The sequence below is a fragment of the Rhipicephalus microplus genome, chromosome 4 (genome assembly GCF_043290135.1).
Source record: "Rhipicephalus microplus isolate Deutch F79 chromosome 4, USDA_Rmic, whole genome shotgun sequence".
Taxonomy (NCBI): domain Eukaryota; kingdom Metazoa; phylum Arthropoda; class Arachnida; order Ixodida; family Ixodidae; genus Rhipicephalus; species Rhipicephalus microplus.
The window spans coordinates 66,749,484-66,769,128 of record NC_134703.1 but is presented as its reverse complement, the minus strand read 5'-3'; the positions used below and the strand labels follow the sequence as shown (position 1 = coordinate 66,769,128).

The following is a 19,645-nucleotide window of genomic DNA, read 5'->3' as shown; positions in this document are numbered from 1 at the left end:
GATGAGTTAGGTTTGAGATTCAGTAAAGAAAAATCAGCAGTCATGATTTTAATGATAATGAAGGTAGTGAGCTTACGATACAGGAGGTCACGCTAGAGGTTACAAATACAAATATCTGAACGTATAGATAAGCAATAGGACCGAGTACCTAAGGGAACACGAAATATACGTAATGACTAAAGGACACAAGAATGCTGTGGTGAAGACAATTAGGGCACTGTGAATTACAATAGGTATGATGTTGTGAAAGGAATTCGGAAAGGTGTCATCGTTTCTGGTCTGACTTTCCGCAATTTGGTCTTGTGCATGAGATCAGAGGTTCAAGCAAGATTGGAAATTAAGCAACTTGGAATAGATAGGCTTGCTTTAGGAGCTAACAAGAATACATCTAATCATTGAGTACAAGGCGATACGGGATGGACATCATTTGAGGGAAGGGAAGCTAGCAGCAAGATAAAATTGCAGAAGTGAATTAGAGAAATGGGGAGGAGCATTGGACAAAGAAGGTTTTCAGCTACTTGTACATGATGAATTTCGATACAAAATGAAGGAAGCGATCCAGAAAATTGACGGGGAAATACTTAGAAAAAAACAAGAGGCCAAACAAAAAAAGAACTATTTCTTAAGGAGAAGGTGAAGAAAATGGAGACCGATATGAGGAGAATAGGCACGGTCAGGAAGTCCGTACTAGAGACCTATCGAAATTTTAAGCAGGAAATTGCCAAGGAAAGGATCTATAATAATACTCGCGGTATTTCTCTATTGTTTGAGGCCAGGACGACAGTATTGCGAACGAAGACTTATCAGGCCCGATACGAAGGGGTAGACACAGTATGCAGTGCGTTTGGAGAGGGAAAAAAAACTGCCGAACAATTGATAATATTCTGTAAAGAGCTTCACTCTAAAGTTCAGGGCTATGACGCAGAGTTTTTCAAAGCACTGCGGTTTAGAGACAGGGAGGGCAAATTAGACTTCAAGCGGGTAGAATTAACTAGGAGGAGGTTATCTGATTGGTGGCTACGGTCAAGGCACGAGTGAAAATTAAAGGCTTCACTGCAAAGTGCCAGTGCTTAACTTCTACAATTAAAAAAAGGAAAGATAAATTTAGTTTTTGTTCCCTAAATTCTACAGCTAGGTGGCGTTAGCTGCCGCCCAATCTGAAGGGTACAGTCATAATAATCCATCCATCCATCCAGCCCCCACTGGTGACCGTAACCTTTATCCCAAAATAAGAAAGAAAGTCTTGTGTCATGAACCAAGTGGGGTTCAAACCCGGGTCCGCTGCGTGCTAGCTCAGTATTATGCCACTGAGCCACGCCGGTGTTTGGGAGTTGTTCGCAAACTTGCCTTAGGCACGCTTGACGTCAGAAAAGGAATCGTGTTATCACGAGTAATAAGGCATTTTAGAACACCAAAAAACAATGAGGCGCCACACAATGCAAATCGTGGAACGAGTGGGTCGTCCAATGCTCCAACTCATTACAAAAGCTTGTTTTTGATCACCGATTCACTGTGGCGCGTACCCATTTCAGGCATCATTTCTCTTCGTCGTCAACCACTGCAGGAACAATTGGCACAAAATTCCTTGCAAGTGTTTAACAGACACAACGCTTCTCAGAAGAATGACGAAAACTAGCATAGCGAATGCTGGTCTACCATTGAGAAATTATTATATTATTATTATTATTATTATTATTATTATTATTATTATTATTATTATTATTATTATTATTATTATTATTATTATTATTATTATTATTATTATTATTATTATTATTATTATTATTATTATTGTCATACTGGTTACCCAGCAAGTGTGCTTGCAGCAGTTACCCAATGAGTGTTTAGAAGAGGCTCTGAAAGGCCGCTCTTCTAGCTTTCGCTGTGACTGTGCTGCGCCTTCCACGCAGGCCCAGCGTTTTTTCAACAGCGGAGCCAAACTCTGCAATCGGCTTTTCGCGTGTTTAACTTAGCATCTACTGAATCCCCACTTCGTTCTTTTTTTTTCAGTACTCCGTGCTTTGATAAACGTTCTTCCGCCTTTACTGTTGAACGAGTTTAGACATCGTGCCATAAAAATCACGCTCGTGGACGTTGCAGGCATTGCAATTTTCAAAGAGGCATTTGCGCGTGTACACTTGACTCTCCGGGACTTCGCTGAGAAGAACGCTGTTGTGTTTAAAATTGCATCTGGTTTTGCTTATGTAGCACAGCCAGGCGACACATTGCAGACACCATTCTCACTGCGTGATTGAATAGGCGTACAGGTTTGCTTAACATTTAAGCTTTCCTATGCACCACTTAGAGTGCACTATTTTCATTTCACTACATTAGGTCTTGTTTTCTGAAATTTTTTGATGGCTTTACTTTTTAGTCTTATTTCCCCCTTTCACATAGTAGAGTAGCCGATCAGATGGTTGTCTTGTTAATCTTTCTGCCTGCTCATTTTGAGCTACATGAGATCACAACTGCCAAATATGGCGCCGTAGTTGTTCGCTGTCACTTCCACCACTGTAAGCGTCTGTAACCGCTATCGCGTAAATTATTTTAAAAAAGAAAACACGCCTGAATTCTCCGTTATAGGACTTGGTGTAACGCGAAAGTGAAATGTGCCTTCGCAGAGGGAGTGGACCATTTGTTGTTCATTGTTGTAGGAGAGCTTGTGTAATGTCTATTGATGTTTGGCACATATAGCACTGTTTCACGTTTGATTCAATTCAATTCAATTCTTTATTTGCAAACTGTGAAACATACAGAAACATCATGACTGGTTGGACCCATAGCCGAAGGCTAGCTGAGGGTCCAAAAAAATAAATAACTAAGGGTTCCATGTACAAAAAAAGCCCACGTTGAGACCACGTTGACGCTATCAGTGGTACGTCTCCCTCCCGAAGAGAAACGTCCACGATCATGATTTAACTGTTGGCGTAGATCAACTTGTTGACATAAACCTTGACGCAGCAGATATTGAGCCCCGCGCAAAGAGGGCGTACAAGCACATAAAAATGTCACAGTTTCACCACAAGAGTGCAGCTATTGAAGATATTGTGGCGATTGGAAGGTCGCGCGAAAAATGGCTAGCAGGTTGACACTTGCAATGCACTAACCAAGCACGAAAAGACGCCCGAAAAGAGCACATGGAGAAAACTAACAAATGTCACAGCTTGATGCTTATAGTTTACTGCTCAGGCACAAAGATGAACGCACGAAACTAATGCAGAAAAATACAAAGGTCACTGCATTGAGTGAAGTGAATGTTGCGCACTCTGTAACTTTATAGAAAAATTTCTGAAGAAAACACAAGTCGTGCAAACTACCTCATTACGTTGTAACCGCGCGCACACGGGCAAACACACCCTGTAAGGCAAAGTGCAGGTTGTGGAGGCAGGAGGAACATGCACCTCGCAATGAGTGGTCCGACAACCTCCAAAGCACGCCCTTTGAGCTATATCACTGGAGGTTGCGAAAACACACTGGCGTGCTTCCGAACTCTGCGTACATTCAGCAGTAAAAGGTGGACCTAGTGGCTTGCCGTTAATATGATGAAGAACAGGCCCTTTGTCGCCGCTTTATTAGGGCTGCCTCCTGCAGAGCGACGGGTCATAAGTTCATGAGTTCGATTTCCACTGCGGTAACTTTTCTGTTATTTTGCTATTTATCATAGGTGTGTGCCCATTTTACAACGTCATATCCGTGACGGAAATACATCATTCAACTCTTGGTGAATCTCGGCAAAAACTCTCTCCTGTTAAAAATTTAAAAAAGTGAAAATATCTAGGACAGAATTAGACTCGAACCAGGACCTTCTCAGTGGCAGCACAGGATTCTATCGCAGAGTCATTTTGGTGCTTGGCTCACCTTTTCAAACAGATCCTTTGTAGGCTTTATGTTGAGAAGGAATCCCATTGACATGCGCAAATGAGTATTTGAAATGAGCAAAAATAAAAACGAGGTTCTCACAATAAAAATTGCGTAATTAGTGATTGCTTGCGTGATTGCTTGCGAATTAGTGATTGCTTGCGACCCATCACAAAAGTCTCAGCCATAGTTATTCATCGTGATTAGCCAGAGCACCAACAAAGCGCCCACAATACCTCACAGGTATTTCTCGGGTACCACATTACTCTGAAGAATGACGAATAATCGCATTTTACGTATGGAGTTTCCCAAAATTATCAGAAACTTTGTGGCATACTGTACCGTTTCATACTACACAATGATTATATTTTATGGCATAATGGGTACCTCACAATAGTACTCCTGCTAGTTGCCAAGGAATCAACTTCACGAGAACACTTGCGCCGCAATGGGACATTTGCAAAATTACCGAATGATGCCAGAGTTACAGCCTACAATTGATCACTTGTAAGCGAACTACCTGTACCAATTAAAGAGGAGGAATAAATGAGGAAGGACAGGGAGGTTAGCCAGTTCTCAGACCACTAACCTTCCGTGCATTATCAGATGCGCTGAAATGCTCCCTGTTCGCTTCTGTTTGATTCATGAAAAAAAAAAAAAACAACCACCAGACGTTACTATAGAGAATGGCGCGAGTGGGTCATAAGTTCAGTTTTCGCCTAGTTAAACTGACAAGTCGTGCCATCTAGGCGGATAATTTCAAGCATGATAACTTGATGACGACCACTAAAACGTGATGCTACTTAGAAATAAGCACTTCCTCGGCACAAAAGTAACACTGCGAGGTTTCTGGGCCGCTATTTCAACAATCAACGTCAACTTAATAGTTGCCTTTTGTGTCCATTTAAAAGTTGTGCAGTGGTTCCTTGCTTGAAAATAATGACGCAGTTTGGGCTTGTCTACTTAAAAAACATTCCGGTGATTTATAGCGTTGTGGGAGGAAGCGCATTTTTTTTTCAGTGGTTTGCACAACAGCGTTTAAAAAGGCTCTTGCGAGCCCTCTTCCACCTATCGCTGTAACTCTGCTGCGCCTTTCACGCAAGTCTTGGGTTTTTAAAGATGACAGTCTACCTTGGGGACCTTCCACGCAATAATTTTGGTCTGTCTATGTGCCTGTCTGTCTGTACATTTGTCTGTTTGTTCGCCCTTAGCAGCCTTAAACGGCACCAAAGTAACCAAATGATACTCCAAACGGCCGACCCCATCCGCAGCGCCCACCAATATTGCTCAAGGTTCAGCGTTCATACTTGTGCGATTGTCAATTAAAAAGCAACTATTGCGCATATCTGAGGCACCATACTAATACGTCAATATTATGTGTATTTTTTTTACGTGAAAAGGCATACATAAGTAATTCTAAGGACCGTAGCGTTTATCACGCCGCGCTGAAAATGCAACGCTCTCACGAAAAGGCAAGTGTTTCCAACGCTTTTCTAAGATGACACGGTGCTGGCACCTACCCGTCGCGTTGCGTTCTACATTTTATCACCTCAGAGACGAGCGCGCCCGGCGCGTGCTTCGTTTTTCAGGATAACTGCCAGATAGCGCTCATGTCTCACGTGTGACGTGACTAAACGCACTCGTTCGCCTCCGCTGCACGCTCGAGGAACTATAACGCAGTGCCTCCAAAATATCATTCACCGATGTTCTTGTGCATAACATCGAATAAACGTTTTATTCACTCTCTCCAGATGCAAGACTATCGTCTTTCGACGACATTTGGAGTGTAACATGCAGATACGGGCTCAATTTTCTTCCTTGCTTCTTTCTCGCACAAAATCCATTCATGTTATGAAGAAATGTATATTCACGCATATTCACTTATATTCAGAGGTAAACGCTACCCTTGGGCCGGTCTCTCTGTCTTCTCACCATTATCAAAACTTGCTTCCCACAAAAAACTGACCCATATGTTGTCCTGTGACACCCCTTCGTGTTCGTATCTTCGCAACAGGTTAAAACTACGGTTCTCCTGCATGATGGACTTGTACCGGTACCCCATGGATTCCCAAGTCTGCAGCATCGAAATCGCCTCTTGTAAGTACTTTACGAGCACACAAAACAAAGTCAGAGCTTCACATTTTTTTTGTATCGAGAAGTTTCACACTTTATCATTCGACTGTTTGTGTAACGATTCACGCAGTTTCCAAAACCACCGAAGAGCTGCTGCTGAAATGGTCTGAGAGTCAGCCCGTTGTTCTCTTCGATAATCTCAAGTTGCCACAATTTGAAATAGAGAAGGTCAACACGTCGTTATGCAAAGAAAAGTTTCACATAGGTAAGAACAAATACTTTTTTTTTTTCTTTCAGAACGAGTAGTACTTATTGGAGATAGAATTTACGTGTGGCATTAGGAATGTATAGGCTTTAATTGAGACGCACTCAAGGGAACTGCATTTAGTCACACTCGACATCAAATGAGATGTTTAATAATTAGAGTACCATGCGACGTGGTTATTTTCAGAGAAATAGAGAAAACAGGCAAAAGAGAAAATGTTATGTCATTACGCAGCCACGCGCAGGACATAAAGTACCACCAAAAAGTGTATGTGGGAAACAAAGCTAGGTGTGCGTCATCCTTGGGTAAACTTTTTCAAGAAGCGACACATTCTGTTGAATATTACTGGAAAGAGCAAGACCCGCTGTTACTTACGAAGCTCTTACGAATAACACATGGGTGTCTTGCTCTCAGATACTCTCTCACGGTTTACACGGCTGTTGCATGTATGTAGTTCCAGTGTGTTCACCATAATTGTGAGGCTTTATTTTTCACTTGAAAATCAAACTACCACAAACTATACACCTAGCTATTTGATCATTGACTAGCTCTTATAAACATTTATCCTGAGCTTCCTAGCTCGTAATATGAGAGAAACAAAAGATTGACCCTTAGCATTTAGTAACTGGATGACAAGGTAAACAAATCACCGTGTCTCCCTAGAGGACGCTGAAGAACATGCTATTGGCATGATTAAAGTAAAGATATGTCTTGTTTAAAGGATCATTCGTGATATCTGAAACGGCCTTGCTATCTATTTAAAAAAAAAAAAAACCCTGGACGCTGCAGTTAAGTGTGTCCATTGCTTGTCCGCTACACGCTCTGATAAGTCCCGTCAATCCGCTGAGTGATAGCCAGCCCATTTTTTTATCGGCATTATATGGTGTTCTGAGGTACATTACCACTCCAGTTTTTTTTTTATTCACTTCTCTGTGCTATCCCTTAACGTACATTCATCTCATGGGGTATTTTGCAATGCACGAATTCATCTATCTACGAAATCTATCTACGAAAACGTGTTAGCATTTTCTGCCGCTGTGTTGAAGCAAAAGGGCGTAATGCATGCATCAAAGACTCCTTTTCATCGGAGTAGGGAACATATATGCTACAATATCTATAATAATTTACTGAATATTTCAGCAAACATTGATGCACATGAATATGTACTCAAAATGCAATAAGCTATGACTGTACGATGTCGTAAGCCTCATTACGACATTTTGAGAGGAGACAAACACCAGAACAAGCATGACAACTATCTGGATGCGATAGCAAAGTTTAAACATTTTTGAAGGCTCAAAAGAGGCAATCACTACAGCGTATTTACGTACGCTGCAGATAAATAAAAAAACATGGACCACAAATGAAAGAATTGAGAATTCTATGCGACCATTAGGTGAAGTACGGAATTAGGCTAAACATTTAAAAGCATACGTGTTGTATCTTCATACTCTGCTTTTTTAGTTGATAAAAAGCATAAAAAAGCCGTGGACAAGGAGATTTTTTTTTATTTCTTTGTTTTTTTCTAACTCACCAGGTCAACATCGTTCGAAGTTTCGCTAATGTTTTATCGTGACAAAACAGAATTTGTCAGACAATAGGCTTCGTTTCATGCCCACTGCTCAAAAATAAGAAATTCGCTATTATGAATTAAGAAGAGAAACTACAGTGCCGGCTGAGACCAGTGCTCCAAAGGCTTTGATCATCCATCGAAGATTCCTGATCTCAAGCACAATATTGAAGCAAAAGATACAAGTGGACATTGCTGTTGCTGACCTCTTGAGCGACTGTTGAAAAGAAAGAGCCGAGGAGAGAATCGATAGGAGGAAGTTCAGAGAACAAAATGATCAAGTGTTGGCCTGCTTATCTTCAAGCCTGTGCCATGGCTTAGAAATATGAACGGGCTGAATGAAAGGAAGCGAAAGAAATAAAAATACATATATATAGAAATTCTTACATGTTTACCTGTGATAGTTTTATGTGAGGTACCTAAAATCGAGCCATCCTGCAACTGGCTGCAGCTTTTCTTTACATAATTCGATATAAAAAGACATTGGACTTTGATTTAGACACCGGCTACTTCTTAGCTATATATATATAAGAGGGACAATTAATCAGCTGCCCGCTCATAATAAGTTCACGTGCTACGTGACGCCAAACATGCGCATAAGAGTGTTTTCACACTCGTTGTTTGGCTTATAGATGGCGCTGACTGTCGCTCCTACTTCTAAATTCACAGATAAACCCAAAAAAGTGGATGGAGGGAGTGCCGCTGTAATAGCTCAGTGGTTAGAGCATCGAACGCGTAATTCGAAGGTCGTAGGTTCGATTCCTGCTTACAGTTGGTAATTTTTTCATCCACTTTTCTTTCTTCTTATTTACATTCCATTAATGTTAATAACTTCCCCTGTACATTCCTTGGCATTACTGTCTGTTATATCTCATTATATATATATATATATATATATATATATATATATATATATATATATATATATATATATATGGGCCCAGCATAGCACATGCAGCGTTTGCTGCAGTTGGATATCTGTCAACTTTTTCACTTTAATACGATGACGTGCAAACAAATTAGGCAGAAAATTGAGTAAGTGGTTGTCAAAACAAATGTGGCTATTCTCGTTCTGCTCCCTATTTTTTTTTTTGCAGCATAGTCCCAAAATACATATGCAACTTTGCAGGCATAATTCGTAATGCATTTGACCTTGTTGGGGCTGATAAGAGACATGACTTGCATGCATTTAAAGCGCGTGATTACTCTAGTACAGGAGTGCTTATATAGGGCGCATATAAAATTGATTATACATATTGGGCCCAACCTGAAGGCAAACAAGCTAATGCGGAAATCATTGTGTCTGCCGCTACAGCGCTCCACTGCATTGGACGTAGTCCCATGGCGTCATTTCTTTTTTCTGCTTTTCAGGGGAATACAGCTGCCTGAAAGCCGACTTCTATCTCCAGCGTTCTCTGGGTTATCACATGGTGCAAACATACCTTCCGACCACGCTTATCGTGGTCATCTCGTGGGTGTCCTTCTGGCTCGACGTAGACGCCATCCCAGCCCGAGTCACCCTGGGCGTAACCACGCTGCTCACCATTTCGTCCAAGGGTGCCGGCATCCAGGGAAACCTGCCTCCCGTCTCGTACATCAAGGCCATGGACGTCTGGATAGGATCGTGCACTTCCTTTGTCTTTGCAGCCCTTCTCGAGTTCACATTCGTCAACTATCTCTGGAGGCGGCTGCCCAACAAGCGCCCATCGTCTGACGTAAGGCGTTTTATATGCACGAAGATATATACGGTTCACGTTTCGTGCTTATAGCCCAAATAAGGTAATAGTTAAGGAAATATGGAAGCTGGAACAGATGAAAAACTGAAACAAATGCCCCGACAAGTAGTCTTGTTTTATTCCATGCAGTTCATGCCTTAAGGAAGGCCAGACTACCCGGGGAAACATTGTCTCCAGTGACAATCTCTACTGAAGAATTTATTTATCTACTCTCGTAGCTCAATATTTCCGTTTCCAACGAAACATGCGTGTTTCTACAAACTTGCGGGAATTGCCAATGCAGACGTTTTTTTTATATACGACGTTGTAGTCTACAAATCGGCAATACGTGCCACTACATTACACGAGCAGCAAAACTCTGTCCCGCAGTTCGTTATTTTTTTCTTCTCAGCTGAATTGCTTTTCCTGTGCCAAGACATAATGGCCTATCTGTTCACAAATGCGCATCGCTGAGCAGGGCCATTGTGAGGACACCCGGAATCGATATTTACGACAAGTGCCGCAGTAAACGACTCCCACCTCGGACACACCAGAATTACCCCAATATTCCGAGTTCACAAACAATCTGTGCTATAATTCATTAGAAAACAAAAAAAGAGCCAATGTAACTGAAAGTATGGCATAAAGTGCCAGTACTGCATTATTTTTTACTTAAATCTTGGCTTTCTCGCTTAACTTTACTGCGCATACTTAGAATTTTCGTGGACTTGTCACTCGATTTGTCACTCAATTTATTTTTATTTTATGGCAAAGCAATTTTTTGTGCTTTCTTTTATGCCCTTTTTACAGTGATGGCTGCAACGTTAGCATGTTCATTCTCACCGTATAAAATCTTCTTCAATGCAATAACAGCACTAGAAACACGACGGAAAAGCAGCCAAGAAAAGAACGCACGCCACCCTTTAGTTCTTGCTCACAGGATGAGAGGAGGGCTTTGTGCTCATACTGTTTATATATCAATGTTACGCCACTTAATATAAACAACCAGGTAGCATACATTTCCACTTTAACATAAACTATCTGTTCATCGTTTTGCAACCAATTAGATAAGCAATGTCAATTCCTGGTGACCACAGATCTGCTGATAAATGCATCATCATGCCCTCTTCTTGACGAGGAGTGTTTTCCTAGCATTAAACATTCTACTGGATATTGTTATTTATTTACTGTTTAGTTTTTTGTTGTCTACACAATACAGCACTCAAGACACGCATCTTGCAAATCAGGCAATAAATGTTCAGTTTAATCAGCTAGCGTAGATTACCTCCTACATCATTGCCTATTTCGGTTGATCAACCAAGCTTTACTTCGCTTGAACTTTGACTGGAACAAAGAAAACATGCCGGAAGTTGCTAAGCTGATAAGAAGTGACTGGGGTTACCTTAAGCATTAAGATATACTTGACCTTGTTGTTTTTATTTATTTGTGGTTGTTGTTGTTGTCGTTGTTTGGAAATAGCATTTTCTAAACCTTCACCTAAAAAGGCGAGTTGAGCTTTTAGGTCAAAACCAATAAATTAAACGCTGCGTGCTTCGTGTCGAGACAGCAATCGCTAAAGCGATTTCCGCTGCCACATAGCGCGCAGTCACGTGAAGTGCGTGTCTTTTGTTTGTATTTAGAATGCAATTTATAACAATTACCACAAAGTCAAAACTTACTGAGAAAGCACCTTCAATGATCCTCAATCTTTTTTTCTGTTGTTCTCTTTTCTAAGAGGAATGTGTAATAAAAGAAGACTACTTTCGGACATAGATGAAAAGTTATTTTGCTTCTGAATTGTTTTCTTCAAACTTCCTATTGCTGAGAAATCTCTCTATACAATACTTCAGCTTACCGCATCGCCATCAGTGGTCTGCTATAGCACTTGATAAGAGTACGTAGCATTGACGTGGAAATTGTGCTTAATGAACGTGGTACACGGTTATCTATCATTTGAGACGGAAATGAGATTGCAGTTCGAAGCACTCCGAAATAACGCAGGCGCGATTACCTCACCACATTCGAATTAATCCCGCGTGTCTTTCGCTCCGTTGATTCGTCTTAGCCATTATTTCCCGTGCATTAGCACGTTCGTTTTAGTCACGCCACTTCTTTCAACATGACTGTGCTATCAAATTACGAGCTACATATTGAAAAAAAATGATGCTTTAATGAGCACGTTACGTGGCTATCTATATTATTTAACCAGGGAATGGGGTCGAAAAGTTAGCACAACTTCGATAAAAGACCGTCGTGTTGTCCTCACTCCTTCGAATGAACCACGTTCACGTCGATGGCCCACCTTTCGTTTATCTCCTACCTTGATTTGGCGCCGGCCGTAGACGTATTGCACTGCTGAGTGCTAAGCACATTAAATTCAGCGATCGTATATGTCTGCAATTTTCACGTTATTGCGAAATAGAGACATATACGTCAAGCTCACGAATTCTGGTTACCAGCAGAAATGAAGGTCTCATTTACACCATGCCCACATTTGGGCATCGAACGATTTGCTCACCAGCCACAAAATACACTGTCACTACCTTGCAATCTTAATATCGCATTTTCGTTGCTCACCAGTGCTAATTCGATGTTAATTCTCATGTTGTATTTCCATTGGGTGTTGCATGCTTTATTTGGACGTATTCGGATCTTTTCCGCAATATGGGTTAGCAACGCTCGACGTATACAACGTTGTAATCTTCGGTTTCAGTAAGGGCGGTAATTTTTTAGGTCACTCTGTAAAGATAACGCGCTGGACGCATGTAATCAAGTTTCTTGAACAGCTCACGCGAGCCCACCGATAGAGCTGAAAATTAAGGCGACTGAAATATGGGCCAGCGCTCTGTTCATGGCCATCAGGGTTCAACATCAATTATTGTTTGTACTATGACTTTCATTTTTCGGGCACAAGTTCGTTCTAAAGAAAGAGTTTAGAATTGAAGTCCCAACTGCTGCCTTCTTGAAATGACAATTCCCCAACAGTGAAACGCACAGAAATGTTACCTGTGGAGATATTTCATCTGTTAATTACTTTCCAATTACAGGTACCGGTGACGGATATACCAAATGATGGCTCAAAGCACGAGATTGCGGTGGGTATTTGTCATATTAGTATATTCAATTAGATCAGACTACTGCATTCAGGAATAGGGATCTATCCCGTCTGTTTATCAGGATTAGACGTACTGAGCAATGATGGAAAAATATTGGTTCCTGGAAAAATTTCCTTCAGTTTCAGTTTCAATTGTATATTGAAAATACATTTGTTGCATTTGGCCAATGTTTTGTACACTTAGCATTTTCTTTCTGCTTTCTTTTTTTTACTTATTATTCTTTCTGTAAAATAATGAGCCTCATAATTCTTCATGAAAACTTAGGTTGCGGTGGTGTCTAGAATTTCTGTTGCACGCCAATAAATTATAGGCTTTAAATGTCAAGAAAAATGTCAGTTAGTGGCCATCTATTATTTAATCGCGGAAGAAAAAATATTTCCCAATGTGAATAATCTCCGAAGACAATGAATTATTGAAAAAAAAGATTATGAACAACTGCCTTTGACAAATCTATAGAGAGCCGACAAGCATCTTTGCTAACTTTGGTGAGTAATGGCTGCTACGTGCAGAAGGACGTTGTTGAAATAGAGTTTTCAAGCACAATATTTCAACCGACCCGGGCGGAGCTCAGTGACTCTAATACCCTAAGAAAATAAATTGAATAACACATTCAGAACTGGATCATTTTTTTGTTGACCGAATAATCAGTAAAAACATGCGTATAAACAACAAAAACAAAACTTAGTTTTAAGCTAACAAACGTGCGTCACTTTAACTGACAGTGCCCCGCCACGGTGGTATAGTGACTAAGGAACTCGGCTGCTGTCCCGCACGTCGCTGGTACAAATCCCAGCTGTGGCGGCTGCATTTTCAATGGAGGAGGAAACGTTGTAGGCCCGTGTACTCAGATTTGGGTGCACGTTAAAGAACCCCATGTGGTCAAAATTTCCGGAGCCCTTCACTATGGCGTCTCTCATATAGAAACGGTGATTTCGGCACGTTAAACCCCACAAATCAATCAATTATTCACTTTAACTGACAGTGTCGATGAAGGAAATGAAAAAAAAATTCAGAAAGCTCGCTAATCCTAAATTTTTGGAAAACAGCCCTTTCCTTGCTTTCAACTAACTTACTGAACTCTTATATTTTCCGCCATGTCAGTAAGCACTACCGAAGAAAGGGTGAAAAGAACTATAGAAGAATACAGCCTGGCAATATCCAATGAAAATGTATGGACGAGGACACGAGATGCGGTCAAGGACATAACCCAGACAAGTCTCGTCAATTATTCAATGCTACTGTGAATTTTCTCTGAGATTCCTTTCACATCTCTGAGAACGTATTGACGCATTAAATGAAGTGGCGTGCGGCTGTTTGCTGATCCAATCTATTTTGCCTCTTTGCTTCTGTTGTTTCAGGCTCAGCTAGTTCTCGACAAGAATGGACACACCGAAGTTCGCACGTTGGTCCAAGCAGTGCCACGCAGCGTCGGAAAAGTCAAGGCAAAGCAGATTGATCAACTCAGCAGAGTCGCCTTTCCCGCCCTTTTTCTCCTCTTTAATCTCGTGTACTGGCCGTACTACATTAAGTCATAAAGATCATAGTTTTGTTCTTCGCAGTTGCCCTGTCTCTTCATCAGATTAGCATGAAAGCCTGGCTACGAATGCAGTGTCTACAATAACATGCAACTACTGTGATGCTTTGGGCAGCCTTCTAAGAAAATGCACTGGGCTTCAGATTGAGCGAACATGAACATAGCTAAGCTGGGACAGTTGATACGTAACTATAATAATGACACTGTCATTTTTAAACAAAATAGCATTTCGTCAGAACTGCTATTTTCAGTGAAAGAGGCCGGCAGAAAACAAAAAAAAGGAGTTTTATGAACACCTCATTTGAGCAAGATATACAAAACTGATGCTGGACATTACACATATGAACAGAGATATCATGAACTAATAACACGAACACAGCATTGACTATATCAGCAGAGTGATCACGCGCATGTCATGTTAGCACACGTATTTATGGTAACGGAGGGATTACATATGCACTATCATATGCACTATCACAAGCAATAAGTATTTATCTACTCACACGCCGTAAGAGTCTTTTCAGTTTGTATTTTGTTTTGTTTTTTCTTCTTCCTTCCAGCTACAACCCCCACCGGCTTTTAGTGCCGTAGGGGAGAATGGCCAGTGTGGTTCATCACCTTTTCATCCGCGAACGTGGGCTTCCGTTGCATGGTCTGATTTGCAGTGGCAAAATAAGGTCCATGGGTGAATGTTATTGCCTTTAGACTTCATTAAACACCTCGCGGTGATGCTGACGTCGATTGCAAAAATGAGCCTGGTTTGTCTGTATATTGGTTATCGCAATGTTATTGCTTATTGATTGAGAATAGATGCTAGCGGATCACCGGTATAGATATTTTAGAACTCGCTAAAAACTTGCCTGACTGAGATGATAGTTGACGCAGATTCCTTAGAAAATTTGCCAGCGACAACCAATAGGCACTTCAGGATGAACAGTTCTAGCTATCCCGCAATGGATATCATACCTTCAAATCTTATTTGCTATACTCCGTGTCATATATTGTGTACAACGCTGCAGAATCAGTGCATTGAGTTCGGTTAAGAAAACCTGTACATTTGCATGTCTCATGCGTGTCTACCGTCGTTGAAAACGCTCATGTTTGCCAAGCATGAAACTCTGCGAAGGGACGGCAAGTGATTGAGAACATATCTACAACCGTCTAACAGGATATCTTTATTTGTATGGCCAAATTCCCTTCGTTCATCACTCATCCCAAGAGAAAAAAAATCGAATTATATTCACGGAGTGAATGATAAGTGGGCGAAGCTCCGGAGGTACATCGGTACATCGTGAATCCTCTGTAAATCTTACCCAGTCGGTCAACATGTAAAGACGGCGAGAACGCGCTGCAGTGGTTTTCAAGCCCTCCGCTCCACCACCTTGTCTTCGTCACTCATACTCAAAGCGCACAGAACGCCGGCTAAAGAGGAAGCGTGTCAAAACCGAATGGTGCTTCCCGCAATTCACGCTTATCCCTTATTAGGTTACTGAGTAGTGTTCAACTTATTGTCAGTTTTCTGCATACTCAATTTCCTGAATTCAATTTGTTAGCTGGATATCCAGTTTAGCTGGTTGGCATGAATTTACACCGCATACTCGTACGACAGCGGCTGCGTTGTCAAGATATAATAATAACCTGACAGAATTCAAGGAAACAATAATGTAGACAACAAATATATAGGTAGCCAACATCAGTATTCTTTCTTTTTGCCACCACCAGCCAAGAGAAGTTACCAAATTGGCACAATATAGCCAAGCATGGCAATGCTGCGTCCTAATAATCTAGATTGCATTGCATCTGAGCCTTGATTTCCTTCACATCATTTACCTGGAGGTTTATTGAGTGGCCTTTGCTTGGAAAAACGTGGGAGAGTCCCACTAGAGGCCATCATCAGCACATGCCATCTTTCAAATCAAGATTTCATTTGGAAGAGAGCGACAAGCTTCTCTGGTACTCAAATGCCAATGATTTGCTCACAGCTGTTCAGCAGGTTCGCGAGGGGTCTGGCAAGCTCGACTTGTGGTGATGTGAAACTGAGCCAGGTGCGCGACCCTGTCGCAATCCGCAGGGTCAGTTCCTCGCGTTCAATTTTATTCTACTATATGCTTTTTCTGCATGTGTATCTGCATCTTACCAACACACTTACAATTTACGCAAAGCGAAATAGAATTAATAATTTTTTCAAAATATATTTTTGTGTTTCTTGTAAAAACATATATATATATATATATATATATATATATATATATATATATATTGCAAAACATTTGATCTCAGGATTGTTAATTTCGTGGGTTGCTGCATATCTGACAGACCAGCATGAATTCGTGGAAATTAAGGGTGCCAAATCGGGCTCACTTACATCAAGTGTGCCGAGGGCAGTGCCCTCGGCCCTCTCCCTTTTATTTTATACATTGACGACATTGTTACTATGGTTGAAGGCGGTGTTCAGATTCGATTATGTGCCGATGATTGCGTGCTTTTTAAAGACATTATTTTTATCAATGATCAAATTAGCTTACATAATAGTTTAAATAATATTCTTGAATGATGCATGCACTGGGGAATGACACTAAACAGAAATAAAAGTGTAGTAATACAAATGACACACAAAAATCACCTTTGCTTCATTCGTATAAATTGGTTTCATCCCCCCTGCATGAAGTAACCCAATACAAGTATCTAGGAGTCACCTTTAACAACGCGTCAACATGGAATGACCACATCAGTAAAACTTGCTCCCCAGCCTTCACAAAATTATGCCTCCTGAGGCACAAACCTAAAAAGCACGTTCCGACGTAAAAGTGTTATGCTATAACACCTTAACACCTTATTTAGAACCAAACTAGAATATGCATGTACTGTTTGGGATCCGTATACAAGAACAAATATCAAAAACCTCGAGCGAGTGCAGCGAAAAGCAGTTAGATTTATATTTAACAAATTCTCAACAGAGGATTCACCCACAGAATTTATGCATGCTAACCGCATCGAACCACTCGATATGAGAAGACAGAAACACAGACTGGAATTTCTGAAACTAGCTTACGCGAACAATACTCCCCTAGACTCATCATTATACATATCGCCCATATTAACCCAAACACCTCATCACCGTAGACAAGATGCATTAACACCGTACTTCGTTAAAACGAATACATTTAAAATTCTTTTTCCCCTCGTACAATAACTGAATTGAATTGTGTAATTGAATCGACACCAAAATGCTGTATATTAATAATTTGTTTGTATAGCGTTCCACCAAACGCATTGACTCTGTTTCCGTAAGAGTGTTCTTGTTTCATTGATTCTTTTTGTTTTCGACATGTCCACTGTTGTACAACTTTATTTGCCCTCCTTGCTTGGGCTACGTGTCCGCAGAATTTGATAAATAAATAAATAAAACTTCACCCTCAAAAGCAAAACGCGATAGCGTAATGAGATCGCGTCAGCATCGGCATCTTGATTGCCTGCGTGGCTTTATTTCTCAGCGGGCACATTAATCGTGCTGCGAGAAATTGTATCGATGCATGTAGCCACTTTGGCCAATTCTTCCGTCTGTGAATTAGTAGAAAAAGATGAATATGGAGCTGTATTTTAGACGGACACAAAGAAATACAGATGATGACAGGCGCTGACTTACAAGTGATTATTATTTTCTGTTATGTGAAACATAAATATCAGTGATATTTTCTCCTCTTTGCCCGTTGTAACAACTTGCCCAAGCACTAAAAAGCCTCTCTATAGCCACTGAAAACAAAAAAAATCAAACCAGTGTTTTATTCTCTCCCGCCATTTGCCCCGCCGCGGTGGTGTAGTGGTTAAGGTACTCGGCTGCTGACCCGCAGGGCGCGGGTTCGAATCCCAGCTGTGGCGGCTGCATTTTCGATGGAGGTGGAAATGTTGTAGGACCGTGTGCTCAGATTTGGGTGCACGTTAAAGAACCCCAGGTGGTCTGAATTTCCGGAGCCCTCCACTACGGCGTCTCTCATAATCCAATAGTGGTTTTGGGACGTTGAACCCCACATATCAATCAATCAATCTGCCGCCATTTACTCTTTTTGCGGCACAATGCTTGACGTCAGCAGTTTGTTCAGCTGACGTCAGGTTGAAATGAGCTCTCAATTGACATACACAAAATATCTGTTAAGAAATGTAACCTAAACGCTGGTTTGCCATGCTGTAGCGTCCTCGTCCTGCCTTGTGCCACATGACTATCGTGTGCGATAAACTGATTTCTTTTCATTTTTGGTGTTTGCGACTGTGCAAGCAGAAATAGCTGCGTGTCGTCGAAAAGCGCAATGTCCTGACAGGCTCAGCGCTTAGCGCTGACATTCGACGTGTTTACTGAAGCGATAAAAGTCAAGGAGGGAGCAGCTTTTCTAGGAAGGGCACTGAAGGCGAAAAAATAACTACTGCCTCGCTTTGAATTCGATATGGCTTAAGGGCCCTTTAACCTTTGCACCAGGGGACTTCGTGTTTATTTACACCTTGTGGGGTTATTTAACAAGCACCTATGTACAAGCCAACAGGTTGTTTTTATTGGGACCCAGCCAATGCAGCCGGCATAGCTGAATATGTAACCCATACCCTCGAGCTCAACAACATTTATTTACCAGGTATAATAACTCGTAACTATGATAACTTTCTTGGTTCGTAATACTAATCAAATACGCTGCGAAGAGTAAAAAAATTAAACAACATTGCAAGTGACTTAATGCAGGTTAATAAAATAGCACCACCTGTGCAGTATATATAATCAACAAAATGGAAAAAGTAAAATACAAAAGAGGAACAAATAAATGTGTAAAAAAAAGCAAACGAAAGTCCTCTAAGCGAAAATAAAATCGAAGAAAATGTTAGCGCTTCCCAAAATGATAATGATTACACATGGAACGCTTCCGTATGAATGCAAATACTAGCAGACCAGTAGATAAAGCTGCATTTCTTTGGGAATGAACGATTTTTTATTTCGCTTCTTTTTTTGTGTCTTTCCACTGCATCAGTGGTAACACGCCGGCGGTACAGAATCGGGTACTGGGGGATGAAGTGATCAATTCCGCAATTCTCAAGCGCTACATGCCGAGAGTAAAGATAAAAAGCAATGTTAATCGATGTGTGTTACTTAAGGAGACTCTTCCTTTCTTGTCAGAACAGTCAGTGCTTGAAAGCCGACATGATCTGTCTTCGCACAGAAAATCAGTCAAGGCCTTATTGAAGTGTTTGCGTTTTAGTGGCCCATTGATTAGGCTATAGCATCTCCGCTCACTCTTATTTTTTTCTTTTTGGTGCGTCTATTTTGCTTTTCGTTTTCTTTTTCATTTTTCTTTCTCTTTCCCTTTTCACTTAGTGCAGGGTAGCAAATCGTATGATCCAGTTTTTAGTTAACCTTCTTGTTTTTCCTCATTTTATTCTCTCTCTTTTTCTCTCTTCTCCGAAAAAATTAAGGTGCTGGGTTGTTCCCGAGAAGCAGTAAACTTTAATCTTATTCAGGAGCAATACGTAAATGCT

General features: G+C 41.0%; 1 protein-coding gene across 2 annotated transcripts in view; it reads left to right on the top strand.

Moving 5' to 3' along the window:
- Positions 1-14,155, top strand: part of LOC119172082 (glutamate-gated chloride channel) — a 160,301-nt gene extending 146,146 nt beyond the window's left edge. For both annotated transcript variants that reach the window (XM_075892896.1, XM_037423062.2), the window contains 5 exons: positions 5,873-5,955; positions 6,062-6,196; positions 9,138-9,481; positions 12,529-12,576; positions 13,956-14,155. In XM_075892896.1, coding sequence (XP_075749011.1) covers positions 5,873-5,955; positions 6,062-6,196; positions 9,138-9,481; positions 12,529-12,576; positions 13,956-14,132 — 787 coding nt within the window. In that variant the 3' untranslated portion in view covers positions 14,133-14,155. The remainder of the gene's footprint in view (positions 1-5,872; positions 5,956-6,061; positions 6,197-9,137; positions 9,482-12,528; positions 12,577-13,955) is intronic.
- Positions 14,156-19,645: the final 5,490 nt, after the last annotated feature.